The sequence below is a fragment of the Dioscorea cayenensis genome, chromosome 8, assembly GCF_009730915.1.
Source record: "Dioscorea cayenensis subsp. rotundata cultivar TDr96_F1 chromosome 8, TDr96_F1_v2_PseudoChromosome.rev07_lg8_w22 25.fasta, whole genome shotgun sequence".
Taxonomy (NCBI): domain Eukaryota; kingdom Viridiplantae; phylum Streptophyta; class Magnoliopsida; order Dioscoreales; family Dioscoreaceae; genus Dioscorea; species Dioscorea cayenensis.
The window spans coordinates 898,978-913,676 of NC_052478.1; the positions used below are offsets into that span (position 1 = coordinate 898,978).

At 39.8% G+C, this 14,699-nt stretch overlaps 1 protein-coding gene across 1 annotated transcript; it reads right to left on the reverse strand.

Annotated features, from left to right (window-relative positions):
- Positions 1-1,088: 1,088 nt before the first annotated feature.
- On the reverse strand, positions 1,089-14,052 carry LOC120266912 (histone-lysine N-methyltransferase ATXR3). The gene is given in 26 exon segments (XM_039274566.1): positions 1,089-1,613; positions 1,615-1,680; positions 2,127-2,360; positions 2,362-2,430; positions 2,517-2,625; positions 2,724-2,971; positions 3,699-3,752; positions 3,966-4,091; positions 4,176-4,343; positions 4,544-4,639; positions 4,739-4,774; positions 4,776-4,839; positions 5,461-5,561; positions 5,653-5,763; positions 6,215-6,286; positions 6,373-6,576; positions 6,664-6,855; positions 6,857-7,520; positions 7,703-7,803; positions 7,919-8,194; positions 8,197-8,418; positions 8,515-8,897; positions 9,351-10,589; positions 11,203-11,259; positions 11,402-13,720; positions 13,863-14,052. Coding segments are annotated over 25 exon segments (7,188 nt in total). The 5' UTR covers positions 13,587-13,720; positions 13,863-14,052; the 3' UTR covers positions 1,089-1,502.
- Between the last annotated feature and the right edge of the window lie 647 nt (positions 14,053-14,699).

Below are 14,699 nucleotides of genomic sequence, written 5' to 3' on the forward strand. Positions count from 1 at the left end.
AGGCGGCGCAACACCATCCGCATATGATTGCAACGTATGCTCGTCACCGGCACCTGCCGGTTCCCCTACTCGTTTTTTTGTTTCATTCATATATTGTCTTACGTTTAATGAATCCTGATCGTCCGATGCGTTCATCACGATGGACGATGGATGGATCTTTTGGACGGTTTGCATCCTGGCGCAATGATGCCTTGCAGCCTTGGCTTTTCTTTTATAGAAACAGCACGGGAGGAGGCGTTCAGCGATATCTGCCCGTTGATTCATAGCATTTTGATTAGAAAATAACCAAATCGGGCGGTGGAGGATGGGGAAGCCTGACACGATTGTCGGACGTGCGGCGTGCACGTGCGCTGTGGGTGAATAGGGATGGCGACTCGGGCAGTGAAGACGTTGCGCTAAACACCAAAGATTAAAAAGAGGAGTTGAAGTTGGTGGGAATTACAACAAAGCCACTGATTATCGGAACTTTTAATAAATATGTGGCAAAAGTCTGTGTGGCAGTATCGTTATTTGAGTGAGAGGGCATGGAGGGAAATGGGAAAATGACAAGGGACCAATTAGAGGAACTGGCGCCTGCAGAGATCCTTTTGTCGCGTTATGTCTGACGTGTTGTTGGCGCGCAACCAGAGGACCCCACCTGTTCTCCTCCTTCTTCCAAGGTTGGTTAGTTAATTTACGAGATTGCCACGAATGGAGACTATGGAGTAAAGGGGGGAATACGGTTTCGAACGTAAATACGTAATGAAGGGAGGACATGAGCCTTTCAGCAACGGATTTAGCTCTGCCATAATTTGTCACCAAGTGTGTTAAAACGGCAGGCAGTAACGGCAATGAGTCCTGTTCTCGGGGTTGTTTGTATATGTTTTAAATTTTAAAATTTCATATTTATATGCATCAGCATCTATAACTAACGCATGGTTTTAATTAACACACTACATTAAATGGGTAAAAAAAAAAAAATAGTGATTCAAAAGATTGGTTAAATGGCAGATCCAATTAAAACTGCTATCAATATTAATCTATGTGAAAAGCACATCTAATCAAGCCAATTACTTGCTGACAAAATGTCAATTGGCCTCTCACGCATGTGGAATAGAACAAATAATGATTGTTACGAGGAGCTGAATATAGAGTTCTCCACAGAAATGGAACAAGCAAGCTTCAGAAGAGCATTCCCATGGAAATAAGATGGGAGAGACATGCTCATGCAACTCTCTACTTCTGGTTAATAACATGAGATTGTACAAATGAATGAGCAACCTTGGGAGTAAGCAAAAATCAAAATGACATCTAACTTAAAACCAATGCTGTGCTACCCAATAATGAATACAAATTACAGAGGACGCTGTACAGAGGGGGGAGTAGGCTGTGGACTTGATCAAGTGATCAGCAATGCCAGCGTTTGGGAAGGGAGTTAGCCAATAGAATGGGAACGACTTGGGTGAGTAAATCTTATCTATCATTCAGGAATCAGGAATATAAAGAAATAAAGATTGAAGCTGTTAACCATCCCACGCACCTTGATGTACACTCGGCCTGCTTTTCAGCCAATGCATCATCTCCTTATCCAGGGGGCACTTATTCATCACAGCATCCAGCATTGGACTCCCGAAAAATTCTCGGGTTGCTCTTGAACGCCCATATCCGATCCTTGGGCCAAGGTCTCTGAGGTTGTTTCTCCTGTGACAACCACCCACAAATTTCAGTTAGGCTATCCAAGGTTTTCAGGGACTCACTTGAATTAAAAAGATACTACCAGAAGAAAAAGCATTGCTAAGCTTGATCCACAATTTCACGTGTGAGTTTTAAAAGAACGAATTACTTGGACAAGAGGAGAGCTAGAGAGAAAAGAAAAAAGAGCACTAACAAAACTTGTATGTCCATTAGTTGGAGGTAATGGGAATAACTAATATCATTAATCAAACTAGTTGCATGAACTATTCACTAAAGTAGATATGAAAATGAAATATATAGTCTGCAACTAAGTAAATTGTTGTCAATTAATCACGTAAATAAAGTTGTAAAGATAAAAGGTTATGCTACTGTGGAGAATGTCGAATGAATATTTGAGGATGAAACTAATGAACCATAGTGATATGGACCATGGTTAGCTGAGAAGCACTCACCATTCTGGAAAGCATGAACCTCAAGGTCCTCGGACCATAGACATCTTCCCTTAATGGCTTCTGAGACTTGGCATAGAAGGAGGATATGTCAGGCATTAATAAGCATCCCCTCCTAGCTCTAGCTAAGCTGCTATCTGGATCTGCACTTGTCTGGCTATGCCAATAAATCAGCTGTCCTAAACAATAGTTTTCACCATATGTTTTGCAGTATTCACGAAAGCCTGACCCCATCGATATCAACATATTTTGGACCCAAATCAAGAGGGCTGATGTAAACTGGGGGAGACTGGACAGTCTTGTATTCCTGCAAAAGGAATGAAATTTAACTCAAGTCAGTTTTAAAGATTAAGAACAAAACTACACTACAAGAAACCACAGTATGAAACTTACCCTGACTTCAAAGAAGCACTTCGTATAGGCATACATGTGGATCAAGTCAGCAGCAGCATCATGCCGGCACCTATGTGTGCATGGAAGGCTTCTGAGCTCATCCCTTAACCTAGAGGGTGATGAACACAAACAGTGATTCAATTTTGCACTTTGCATACTTCAGAAGAACAAACAAACAGGAGGAATCTTTCAGCAGTAAAAGCTCACCACAATAAAGACTTCTTCAGTTCCTTACGGGGATCATCAGAACCTGATGGATCATGAGCATGAATCTTAGACTTGAGGTCATTGAGCACGTTCCCATCGACATGTGGAGCCATACACTGAAGTAGCTCATCAACCAATGAGCCTTCCCCATTCCAAAGAAAAGAAAATATGTCTTCAGGGCAGAGCTTCTTCAATGGTGGAGGCGCACTTGTAGGGTCTCCAAACACACTTCTCATGACATATCTTACCTGTAGAACCGGACATTAAAAACATTTCAGGTACAATTGAGGTGAAATTGTGAATAACACTGGATGTATAGGATCAGCTTTAGAGGAAAGTGAGATAATAAAATCATGTAGATGAGCTTGACATATAATAGCCATGATCCTCTTTAGAATATCAACAATCACAAGCACATAATGCAACAATCAAGTAAAGACAAACAAGTAGTTAGATCAGACAAAAAGTTAACAAGATCTGCAAAGAATAAACAGGTGAGACTGTTGCCCTGAACTGCAGCTAAGACTTCAAGTGCTTCATTTATATAAACCACATAAACTAGGGATGAGTAAGGTATTTGTTTTTAAAAATTGAGATTTATTGGGTACGGGAAAACTTGTAGGGAACTCAAGGCCCTTTTGGAACTGGCCAAGGACCTCTAGGTCATGTTCCCTTGATTTATTTTAGGTTTTATAAAGGAAAATTGTTTGAATAGAAAAGGCATATACGTATTTCATCAAAAATTCGGTATCTTATCTTTGATGGCCTTGAAATCAGGAACAATAACAATTTACTGCTGTAAATCAAGACTTTTTTCAAGACTTCATGACATAGTTAATTAAATGACTGCAGACAGAATAGAAGTTCAGCAATTTGAGGAAAACTTTTCACGAATGAATATGACAGCTATTGCCAGCTAAGCAGCTCTTCTCAGCAACAAACTATAAAAAAGCTAATAACAAAAGAAGCAGTCACCTTGTCAATAGTAAGAGCCATGTTTTGGAGCCTAGCATTGTAAACACCTTCAGCCTGACTCATCAAAAAAAGTAAAGGTTAAAAATTTATAATCAAACTCCCACAGCAACACACAGTCACACAAATAGAAAATTACATATATAATGAAAATATACAAAAAAAATAGAAACATGTGAAATCAAATTAAAGCACTACATTTTCACTTAAACCCACAAACTCATCTAACAGTGAAATCCTCCCTATATCACAAGATCAATCAAAATTTACCTGAATCTCGGCATCGCTTTTCTCAACATCAAGACAAATATCAGGAAAGAACTTCCTCTTCTCTTCCAGGTTATGCTTTAAAATCTCCCCCGGAAGTTTTGTTCTCTCAAAATTAATAAACCTCACCTTCATTTATGATAAATAAATGACCGTCAACCATCAAATATAAAAAGTGTCGGAAAAATAAGATAGAGAGACAAAAATAACTACCAAATGAGCTGAGTATGCAACTAGCCATTCAGGAAGGCCAGAAAGCAGACAAGTGCCTAGACCAGCTCTCGCTAAGTCAATGTAGTCTTCTTGAGAAACAGAATTTGCTTCACAAGCCTCTAACATCAATTTATGCCGGTCAAGCATACCATGAGAGTCCTTTAGTACCTGCCACATTTGAAATCATGTTAGTAATTACCAAGTTAAATAATGCATGCATGATCTTGATGGAAGCCATTTAAGAAATAATTAGAAAAGGTTGCTGAGATACAAGAGGTTGCATATTATTAAGGGATTTTGATAAGTAATCTTGCTCAAACATGTCTGATTTTTCAATTAAATAACAAATGATGTTCTGACATTCTTACCTTCTGGAAAGCCCCTTCACCAGTCAAATTCAGATAGCTTCCTCTACAAACTTGACTACCACACAGACAAACTGAGGCTTCATATTCTTCCTTACTCTATTTAAGAGAAGAGCAAGCGGGATAAGAGTCAAAATATTATCTGACCAAAGCAAGGAAATGTTTGAAGAGCATCCTCAACAAATAGCAGTCGCATACCTCGGTTACCGAGTTGTAATCAAATGTAATCTCTTCAGCCATAACCAATAGGCCGCACAGAGTATATTCCAATCAGGTAATGACCATCCACAGCAGTTACCCTGTTTGAAAATTTTGGCAGTTACAAACTTACAATATTGGATAAAACAAATAAATTTACTAGAAAACTTGAATGAAAATAAACAATAGAGCATCAGATAATTAGATAATAGAATCAGATGAGAAGAAACAATAAGGATAAAAGGATAAAAATTCCTCGACTAAAAGTTAAAAAAAAAACCACTTTTCACTGGTAAAGAAACTCAGGTTTGCCTTGCCACTTGAATCAAGAAGATTCTATGATAAAAATATTTTCATGTCTACCTATAACACAACACTTGGCAGACAAGCAATGGTAAATTTGAGTATTCTTTGTGAGTGATGCAGAGGCAACAAGCAACATATACACAAATAGAAAAAGTGAAGCACTAATTATAGAACCAGTTAGTACTTCAAAACATGTTTGTTCCTGAACAAACAAGTAATCTATATTTCAAACAATGTAAATTTGAACATCTATTTCAGACAACTGTATTTTGAGTATCACATATAACATGTACGATAACCAACAGCAATGGCCTGTCGGTATGGCAAGTAAATACCAAGATAATAAATAGGGCATGGAACATTTGGTCTACAGATCTGGCTGTGAGGAGGTAAAAGAATAGCATTACAGAGCTTACTTTGCTTCACAGTTTGGCCTACATGAATGGCATATTCTGCTTGCATAATTTGCCTTATGCATAGCATCAACAACCACCAAATCATATCCATCACGGTCTCCCTGCCATAGAGAAGTGAATAATGAATGTCTATATAACGCATCCAATTGGAAATAAGACGAGCACAACAGTGAAAGCAAAATGATGACAAACCTTTGGTCTCTCTAAATATATGTTGTAAAACTCAGGTGCAGGATCCGTACTGTCTTTCTGCAAAGACCTGATCCCATCCTGCTTTTCAAACCATTTCCAAGCTGGATACACCTAAAAATTTATGAAACACATATATGTTAGTGTTACATTAATTTTAGCTTTAAACACTACAACAGTAAAATCAGGTGATCATGTAAAGTTGAAACATATGAACTTTATAGGAATCCCACAATAAGCACAAAAAAAGAAGGGGGCTATATAAAATTTTCAAAGTTTACTAAGAATTTATTTACAGACTCCTATTTTAACAAGAATATAATAATGGCTAAAATACCATGCTGTAGAACACTGTAATAATTTGCAGGCCAATTCATAATCCACATGGTAATTCTGACAATCTTATCTCCTCTCAAACTAAAAATCAAAATTTTAAATTTTCAAGCTTTCACTGACATGGAATGATATCCAAAATTTAAATACCCTGCTTTAAAAAGTTCTCAGAGATAAAGTATTGTATCAAAATCAATAATAATTTGAATATGCAGCATTCCAGATTCCATACCTCTCCCAGGAACTCAACAACAAAGTCATCTTCACTAAATCCTTCCTCTTTGTTACAAACGACTCCAAGCCCCTAATGCAATGAAAACTAGCTGGTAAATATATGCTCAAAAATCCTGAATCGAAACAAACTTTTTTTTAAGTATGGCAAATGAACACCTTTCTATAAGAAACATATTTATCATCAGGGCGGTTGTGAATGGCTTTTATGATGGTCTGGCACAGTTTCACAATGCGAAGGTTGCCTTCTTCTTCTGCAGCCGTCTGAATTCCTTCAAAAATTGGTCGCAAAGGATAAACCATTGGAGCATTTCCAGTACCAGTAAAATGCCTAACTTGCTTATTCAGGGATGGCAAAAGCACCTGACACATCATTTCAACTCAGCTACATGACTTCCATAATTGCAACAAGTAAAAGAAGCAACATGATCAACATTTATTGAGACATACCTCTTCAATAAATTTGTGCTTATCAATGAGAGACCATTCTGATTCTTCTGGCATTGAGTCAAGAAGGAGATTGTGAGTATAAGGATCAATGCCATAAACCTCTTGCTCTAAAACTTGTTCCCCTAGCACCTTCCTAGGTTTGTACTCCTTAACTTCAGGAAGTTCCATGTCGGAATCTTCAGTGCTGTTCCTTTTGAGCAAGGAGTTTTTCAGCATAATCCTCAGGCAAAGCTACCTGCATCTTCCGTCGAACTTCCTCTTCATCTGCTACAATCAGATATCTATCAATAACTTCATATTTCCTAGTAACTGGGGGAACAAGGCTTGCTTTTGTCATGCGGGCACCCCATTCACGTTCATCATTTACTGAATCAAAGCCCTCATCCTCCACAAAGTACCCATTGCCTTTAATATAGTCTAGACGACCAGTATGCAAATCCAAGTCACTTTCGGTATCTGAATCAGTACTTTCACTTTCACCCTTGGCAACTTCAAAGAGGTCGTCATCATGATCATCAGATGTATCAGTTTCAGAATCCATATCCCTTTTATTCAGTTTTGAGAGGCTCTTTCTAGTTTCACGGTCAAAATCATAAGCAGCATATTCTGTCCCACCATTACCATAGGATGTGTGGGTACTACCGCTAACAAATCTCTTCTCGTTCAAGGATTTATAAGGCTTTTTCCCATTTTTCGATGTTGATGAATTGAGCGCATCATCTGAATCATATTTAAGCATTTTTATCTTATCATCTCTTTCATTGGATGACTTAGGTTTTCCATCCAAACTTTTGATCAACTGGTTGAATAACATGACAATTTGCTTCATATCTGCAGCATCAGCACGGTTTCTAGATCTGTAAAGAAGCACAAACTGTCCACAATCAATGTCACAAGCCATATTTCATTGGAAAACAAAGTACATGCCGTCATATTCATGAAATGGTTTCAAGCAAATTAGCAACATAGATAATTCACAATCACTTTCAGCACCAAAAACAGCTAATGTATTGTATTTCAATAAGTTTGAAAGATTTACTTGAATGCATCCCGACACATTCGTCTGAGGTCATCCTTGATATAATCCAAACCATGACGAACATAATAACCCTTAGTCATCCTATCTTCAATTAATGCAACCTGAACAATGAAAGCATTAACTTATAAGGACAAAAGGACAAAAGACCCAAGAGTTTTATAAACAGGAAACAGGAATTATTCATGTCAATGTCAGGCCAAGAATTTTTAAGAGTACCTTGGATCTAAAGAATTCAAATCTGTTCCCCTTCATGATGTCCTTCAAACTAGAGGAGATGTATTCTTCCATTTTCCTGTATACATTTTCTGATTTCTTGCGTAGCAATTGCCTCATCCGTGCATCCCTTGATAGAAGGGCGGAAGATTTTCTAGCATCAAATATCTTAGTTCTCTTATAATCACTCTGCCGGAAAGGGTAGTTTGAAGAATCTTTCCCATCCAAATTTGAAGCATAGTTACTCTTCTCATTTATTTGCTTAAGGCTCCTGATTTTTTTGAATGAGAATCCTCAAGACTCTTAGCACTGCATAAACCATAATCCTTCAACCATTTCACATTCTGGAATTTCAATTTCAAGTCCTTGAACTGGTTGCATCCTCGGATGTCAACCAAATTTATACAAGAGAATAACTGGAGGACTTCTTCAAGTACTGATGCACTAATGTTGGAGCAACCTGATAAGTTGACAGATGTCACGTTCTTTTTGTCATAACCACTCTGTAAAGCCAAGCAAAGAGACTCAGAGTCAAAACATAAAACAAACATAGTCAAACTATAGTGGGCTAAAAGCTACGATTAAATAAGAGAATATACCATAACAGCACGAAACATGTAATCAGTACAAGCAGGACCAGCAGATGACAGATCAACACATCTTGATATACTTTTGTAGAAGTTGGCTGCAATTTTCCAGTGCTTACAAGCAGCAGCAGAGAAGGCAAGTGACCTCATGTCTGATCTCAGAAAATGGAAGACCCTAGCTAGAATGCGACCATCAAGCAGACCCCAGTTCTCATTTTCAGCTTGAGAACTGATATTGCAAACTGGAAATAATGTTGTTTCAGTGCATATATCCTCAAAAGCACAGCCATTCAATTGACCATATATAAGATCCTCTTCGCAATTGATTTCTTCACCATTTTCATCAAACAGCAGTCGAGCCCTTTTCCCAGCACGAACATTGTCTACACCATCCTCTGCATTTAACATAATGAAATAAGTTATCAGAGGTCCAAGAAGAGAAGATACCAAAGAATGTCTCAAAAGCATGAGTGGCAAGTCTGATAACTGAAAATACTAACACTGACCAAAAAATATATCTTGAATGCAATATTATGGAAAATCAAAGAGGTATCAAGGAAAAATTAAAACCCCATCTGAGTGCTGACACTGCCTATTTCACCAAAAACGCTATATAAATATTTTCCTTTTTCTCTCAAATCTTGTTTCCAAAATTATTCTTTTTCCACTCAAGCCCACTGATAGATTCAATCCTTAAGATCTTAAATACAGATTAGCAAACATTGATGACAGCAAGCTAGTGAAATGTCAAAATCAAAGCAATAGCCTAAGCATAAATTTCATTTGCAGAATGTACACAAGAAAATGCATTTACGTTGAACTTTGCCAAAGAAAAAAAAATTTCTTACCCGATTTCCAGAACTTGTCCACAGACAAATTGTGAGGTAGCATAACAGAGCTCCGAGTTATAGAAGAATTGAATGAGAAATGTTTATCAGTTTCATTCTTTGGCTGCTTTGCACTTAACCATGGATCCAAAACCTCATTAATTGCCGAAGCAAATTCTCTATTCTTGAAAGATTTCATAACAAGTTCATGTAACTTTCCCCGTGTATATCCAACAAACTGAGGATATGAATTATGAAATGGAAGAGAAGCAGCCCCCACACTCTTGTTGGATTCCTTCAACTTAGGAAGTGTATCAGAAGAAGAATTCATACTTGAGGTAATTTCTTCTTCCTGGCTCTGGATAGCACCAGAGACCATTGCATTGTCACTAATTGGAAGCCAGATATTATCATCCTTACGGAAAACACTGCTTTCCTTCATGATAGTACCTTTTGCAACTAACTCTTGCAGTTCTGAATATGATGATGGACCATGTTCATGGCCAGCGCCATCCAAATAGTACCAGTCACCCAAATGTAATGAAAGCTCATCTACTGTGTAAACATGGTCTCTAGGAGCATTAAGGATTGTCCTGCACTTGTGTAAGCTTTGCAAATCACGATCATGAAGCTTCCTTAAGGGAAAGGAAGCCTCGGAAATTGATTTTCTATCACCACCAACAGACTGTGACCTAGATGCCCTAGGAGTTTGGCGCTCACCGCCTCTTGCTCGTGAGCGAGGTTCGAAAGAACCATGGTCTTTAAGAACACATGCATTTATCCTAATAACAGGAAGCATAATTCCTTTAGTACCCCTAGAAGCTAATGGTTTCACTTGGCATGGTCTGCTTGCAAGCATGGATTTGCTCGTGTCATTGCTATTGTCATTCTTGTCTTCTGTCCACGAGAAAGCCCATGAAGGTAGATCAAGTTTTCTGATGCGTGAAGGGGTGTACAGATCATCTTTTCTCAGCCAGCGAGGATCCTCATAACCACTTTTTGGCATCTGACAAAGTGGGTAACCTTCGTTTAGAACGCGTCGCTTCTTGTAAGATCCATCTTGAGCAGCTTCTTCATTTCTCTTCCAGTCACCTCCCATACAAGACCAACGTCCCGCAAACCAGTAACTAGGATCGACATTGAGAAAAGAGTACTCCTCAGAGAGCACACCAGACCTGATTTCAGAAGCTTCTTTCACAACAACTTCGCCTCTTGAATGAATGTTCAATTCACTAGGACGACAACGTGATCTTGTAAAATCTGCATTGCAGTTTGGAACATCATGCATTTATGATTAAAAAGGAAAAATAAATAAATAAAGTATGAAGCATAGATCCAAAAAACAATACACACACACACATACAATCCACTCTAAATGACATTTTCATATTCTGACAGAAAACAAAGTACCTCAATTTGCCACGATAACTGCCAAAAAGAACATGGTGTTCCTAAAAAAACTAAATGAACATTGAATAGTCAACTTAATTTTTCTTCAGAGAAAATGAGAATATGTTTAAGATACTGATCAGATGTTCTTCAAGTTCTCATTTAAAGTTTATTTCAAGGCAAAAAAAGAAATGCATATCAAAACCGTCAAAGTCCAGAAATGACAAATTTGCCAGCCAGCAAAAAGCCTGGGCAATGATCACAACTGAAATCACTTCCCCATCAAAAACTGTCCTAAGTGCACTCAGTAACTCACTCCATATGTTTACACTCGAATAATTTTCTGTTATTTCAATGCACCTTAAAATTGGGATAACTTCTCAGCTCCTCTGGACAAGTATAGGTAATAGCAACAGGTATTTTAAATTAAAAGAACCTTAAAATGGGAAGAAAACAACCAACTTGACACCTTCAACTCTCATACCTTCAGACTGATCCCATTTCTCCCAATCTGCGTGCTGGAAAACTGTGTTCAATGCTTCTGCAGTGACATAAGTTACCAGGAATCAGTAAAAAGTTATGATAACATGCTACCCAAAAAACTTTGCACAGAAAAATTTTTCAAATGCTCAGGGTGAGTTGGTGACTGAATGTGCAGATGAGTGATAAATAAAAGGAATTACCTCCAATAGTCTCTAGTTCTTTTCCCTGAATAATACTATAGCCATTTAATATGGCTTCCACTCTCTCATCAATTTGAAAATTTTCTAGTACACCAAGAGAAAGAGAACTACAGACAGCAGGCAAGTCCTGCTGCACTGCTGGGATGGCTGCTTCCTCACTAACGTCTCCTGCCTCAACCAGTAAATTTCCAGAAGCCTGTGGAGGACTTGCCATCTGAGTCACAGCATCTGAAACAATAAAGGGTAAGTTGGAGGGCACCAAGGGAGAAGTGGCATTTTCAACGGTTACCCACCGATCACTATCAGAGTGCTTTATCAAGTGATCAGAAATAAGCACCCCTTCTTCTACAAGACTTTTCAGATCACCTAACCTGGATGGTCCTTGCTCCACACCAAAATGATCAAGATAATACCATTTTCCATTTTCAGAATTAGAAGGCAACATTGCATGAGGTGGAGTATCACATATATCCATATCCTCCTCCATTGACGGTTGCTCTTCAATGATCCCATTAACATGAGGCTGGGAAGGAGGGGGAGGGGGTGGAGGAGGAGGAGCAAGCGGGGGTGGAGGAGGGAGAAGGGTTTCTCCATGATCCAAGCTTAAAGTCCTCGACTTCTTTTCCTTGTTTGACTTATCATCAGAACTTTTCTCAGAAGTAATGCTAGAATTACTTGGTAGTTTTGTTGAGCTCTTGTAACTATCTTTTCCATCAGAGTCCCTCCTACTCACTTTATCATCACATCGAATGTTTGGTTGCTTTTCATTTCCTCCACTCTTCCTGCTCTTCTCTCGGTGATCAAGCATCCGTCCTCGATCACGAGGCGATCGCTCCCTGTGATCATGATACCGAACTCGTTCAAATGGAGATCGTTCCGAGTGACTCACATTGCGGTCCTTGTGATCATGGTGTCGAGTCCGGTCATGAGGGGACCGTTCTGAATATCCTGGGGTCCGTTCACGATGATCATGGTGGCGGACATGCTCATGTGGTGATCGTTCTGAAAGCCCAGGGCTCCTAACCTGCCTATCATTGCCTGCTCGAGATGGCAAAGCTGATTCATGGTGCCTGGAAGAAGCATACCTGTTTGTTGATGACATTTTCGACACAGAAGAAGATGAAATTCTGCCTTGCCTTTCCGTATAATTTGAACGATTGACATCCTCTGAAATCCTCCGGCTCTTTGACCCTGGATAGTCACCAAACTCACCATGGTGCTTGCGGCTATTGGTCTCAGATTCAAAGCCATGCCTTTTCCACAAGTTTCCTGAAAAGTGCTCCTTCCCATGGACCTTCCCATTGCTGTGATCATACCTGGGTTGGCACAAATCATCATCAGTGTTTCGAGAACTAATTTTTAAATCCCTCTCATGTGTGCCGCTCTCCCACTTCAAAGAGGGCTTCTTTCTGTGATCATTCTCACCACGGACAACATCTTTTCTCCTATGAAAATCCTCAGGTGAGCGTTCATGCTCCCACTCACTTTTCCTCCATTTATCAGGGAGGATCTCCCCCTTCTCCAACTCCACCTTCTGACCTCTTTCAACTTCACTGCCTCGCCGTACTTTATCTGGGACAAATTCCCCACTTTCCAGGTCCTCTTTCCTCCATTTGTCTGGCAGAAACTCGCCTTTCCTCGATTTGTCCGGGACAAACTCCCCCTTCTCCAATTCTCCTTTTCGACATTTTTCAGGCACAAACTCTCCCTTCTCCAACTCACCTTTTCGCCACTTCTCAGGGACAAACTCTCCCTTCTCCAACTCGAATTTCCTTGATTTATCAAGTACAAACTCCCCCCTCTCCAACTCACTTTTGCTTAATTTATCAGGAACGAACTCCCCCTTCTCCAAGTCTCCTTTCCGCAATTTATCAGGTACAAACTCTCCCTTATCCAACTCTACTTTCCGCAATTTATCAGGGACAAACTCCCCTTTCTCCAATTCCTCCTTGCGGCGCCTGTCAGGCACAAACTCTCCTTTCTCCAGCTCCCTCGTCTTCACCTTCTCCTCCAATTTGCGTCCTCTCTCAGAGATGGAATCCCCCTTCCGCACGGCTTCCTCCTCTCTCTCGGCCTTCTTCATCTTCTTGTCGGACTTGAACGCGAACGCTCCGTTTGCTCCGCATAACGCCTCAGGAACCATTGGAAGCTGCGAAGGCGCGCACGCAACTCCCCCATCGCCCATGGACCTCACGCCGGAACCCTAGTTCGGATCCAAACCAAGGTCAGAATTCCTACCTCACCGCTGCTCCAGGGCTATCGATGCTCATACTTTATCCTTCGATTCCTGGACCAATCACCGCTCCGCGGATCAAAACCCTAATTCAGAGATTTTCAGACACGAGAACCGAAATCAATTAATGACAACAAAACAAAAATGGATTTCCCAATTCCAATCGAACAACACTCACAACCCGATAACTGAAACCCTAGAATTGGGATTCGGTGAATGGCTCCTTACCTAAAGGAGGATCCCGAACCAAGAAACACCGATCAAGAGATCTACAGAGTGGATGCGACAGCGCCGAGGAATTTGCGTATGAACTCCTTCTCCGGCGAGCTCTGCCCTCGCTCTCCTTCGCCGTTATCTTCCTTTCTTTCGCTCGCGCGCTCGCTCTCTCTCTCTCTCTCTCTCGCTCTCGCTCGGCGAGACGACGAAGTCTTATTATTTTTATTTCGTTTTACTCTCTCTCTCTGTGTCTTATTATTCCCTTCAATGCCCCTCGATTGGGTTATATGGTTCAGGGCCAAGGCACCGCTAGCGGTCGGCTGGTTGAAATCGTAATTTCCAACGAACAAAGAGGGCTAATCTTGGGAAATCATCTTCATTATAGCGAATTCTATAAGGACCAAGAAAAGGGACCTGCGTTGGTTTGCCTACATAGGTGGGACCCGCGTCCCTTTGCGTAGATCTCTGACTGGATTGGATGGATGGCGGATCAGCTGATTCTAACCAAACAGCAAATCGAAATTTGATACGTGGCCCAGTTTTATTGGTTCCTAAATTTTTAATAGTTATATTTTGAATTTCGCTCTTGAAGTTGAAGGTGCCTTGTGTTCGGGGAAACGCACGATCAAGCCAGACCCGATCCGGCCACTTACTGATAATGCCTTTGTTATTGCCCAAAAATTACCATTATAGACTTCAATCTGAGAGCTTGAAAAGGCTTATCAAATCAATTTTGTTTATTTTAAAATAAAGATAAACTCATAGATTGTGATACTGCTAAAATGCTCTAATAAAAGAGATGCCAAAATATATAAATATTAAATACAAGTGTGTCTTATCCTCATTCAC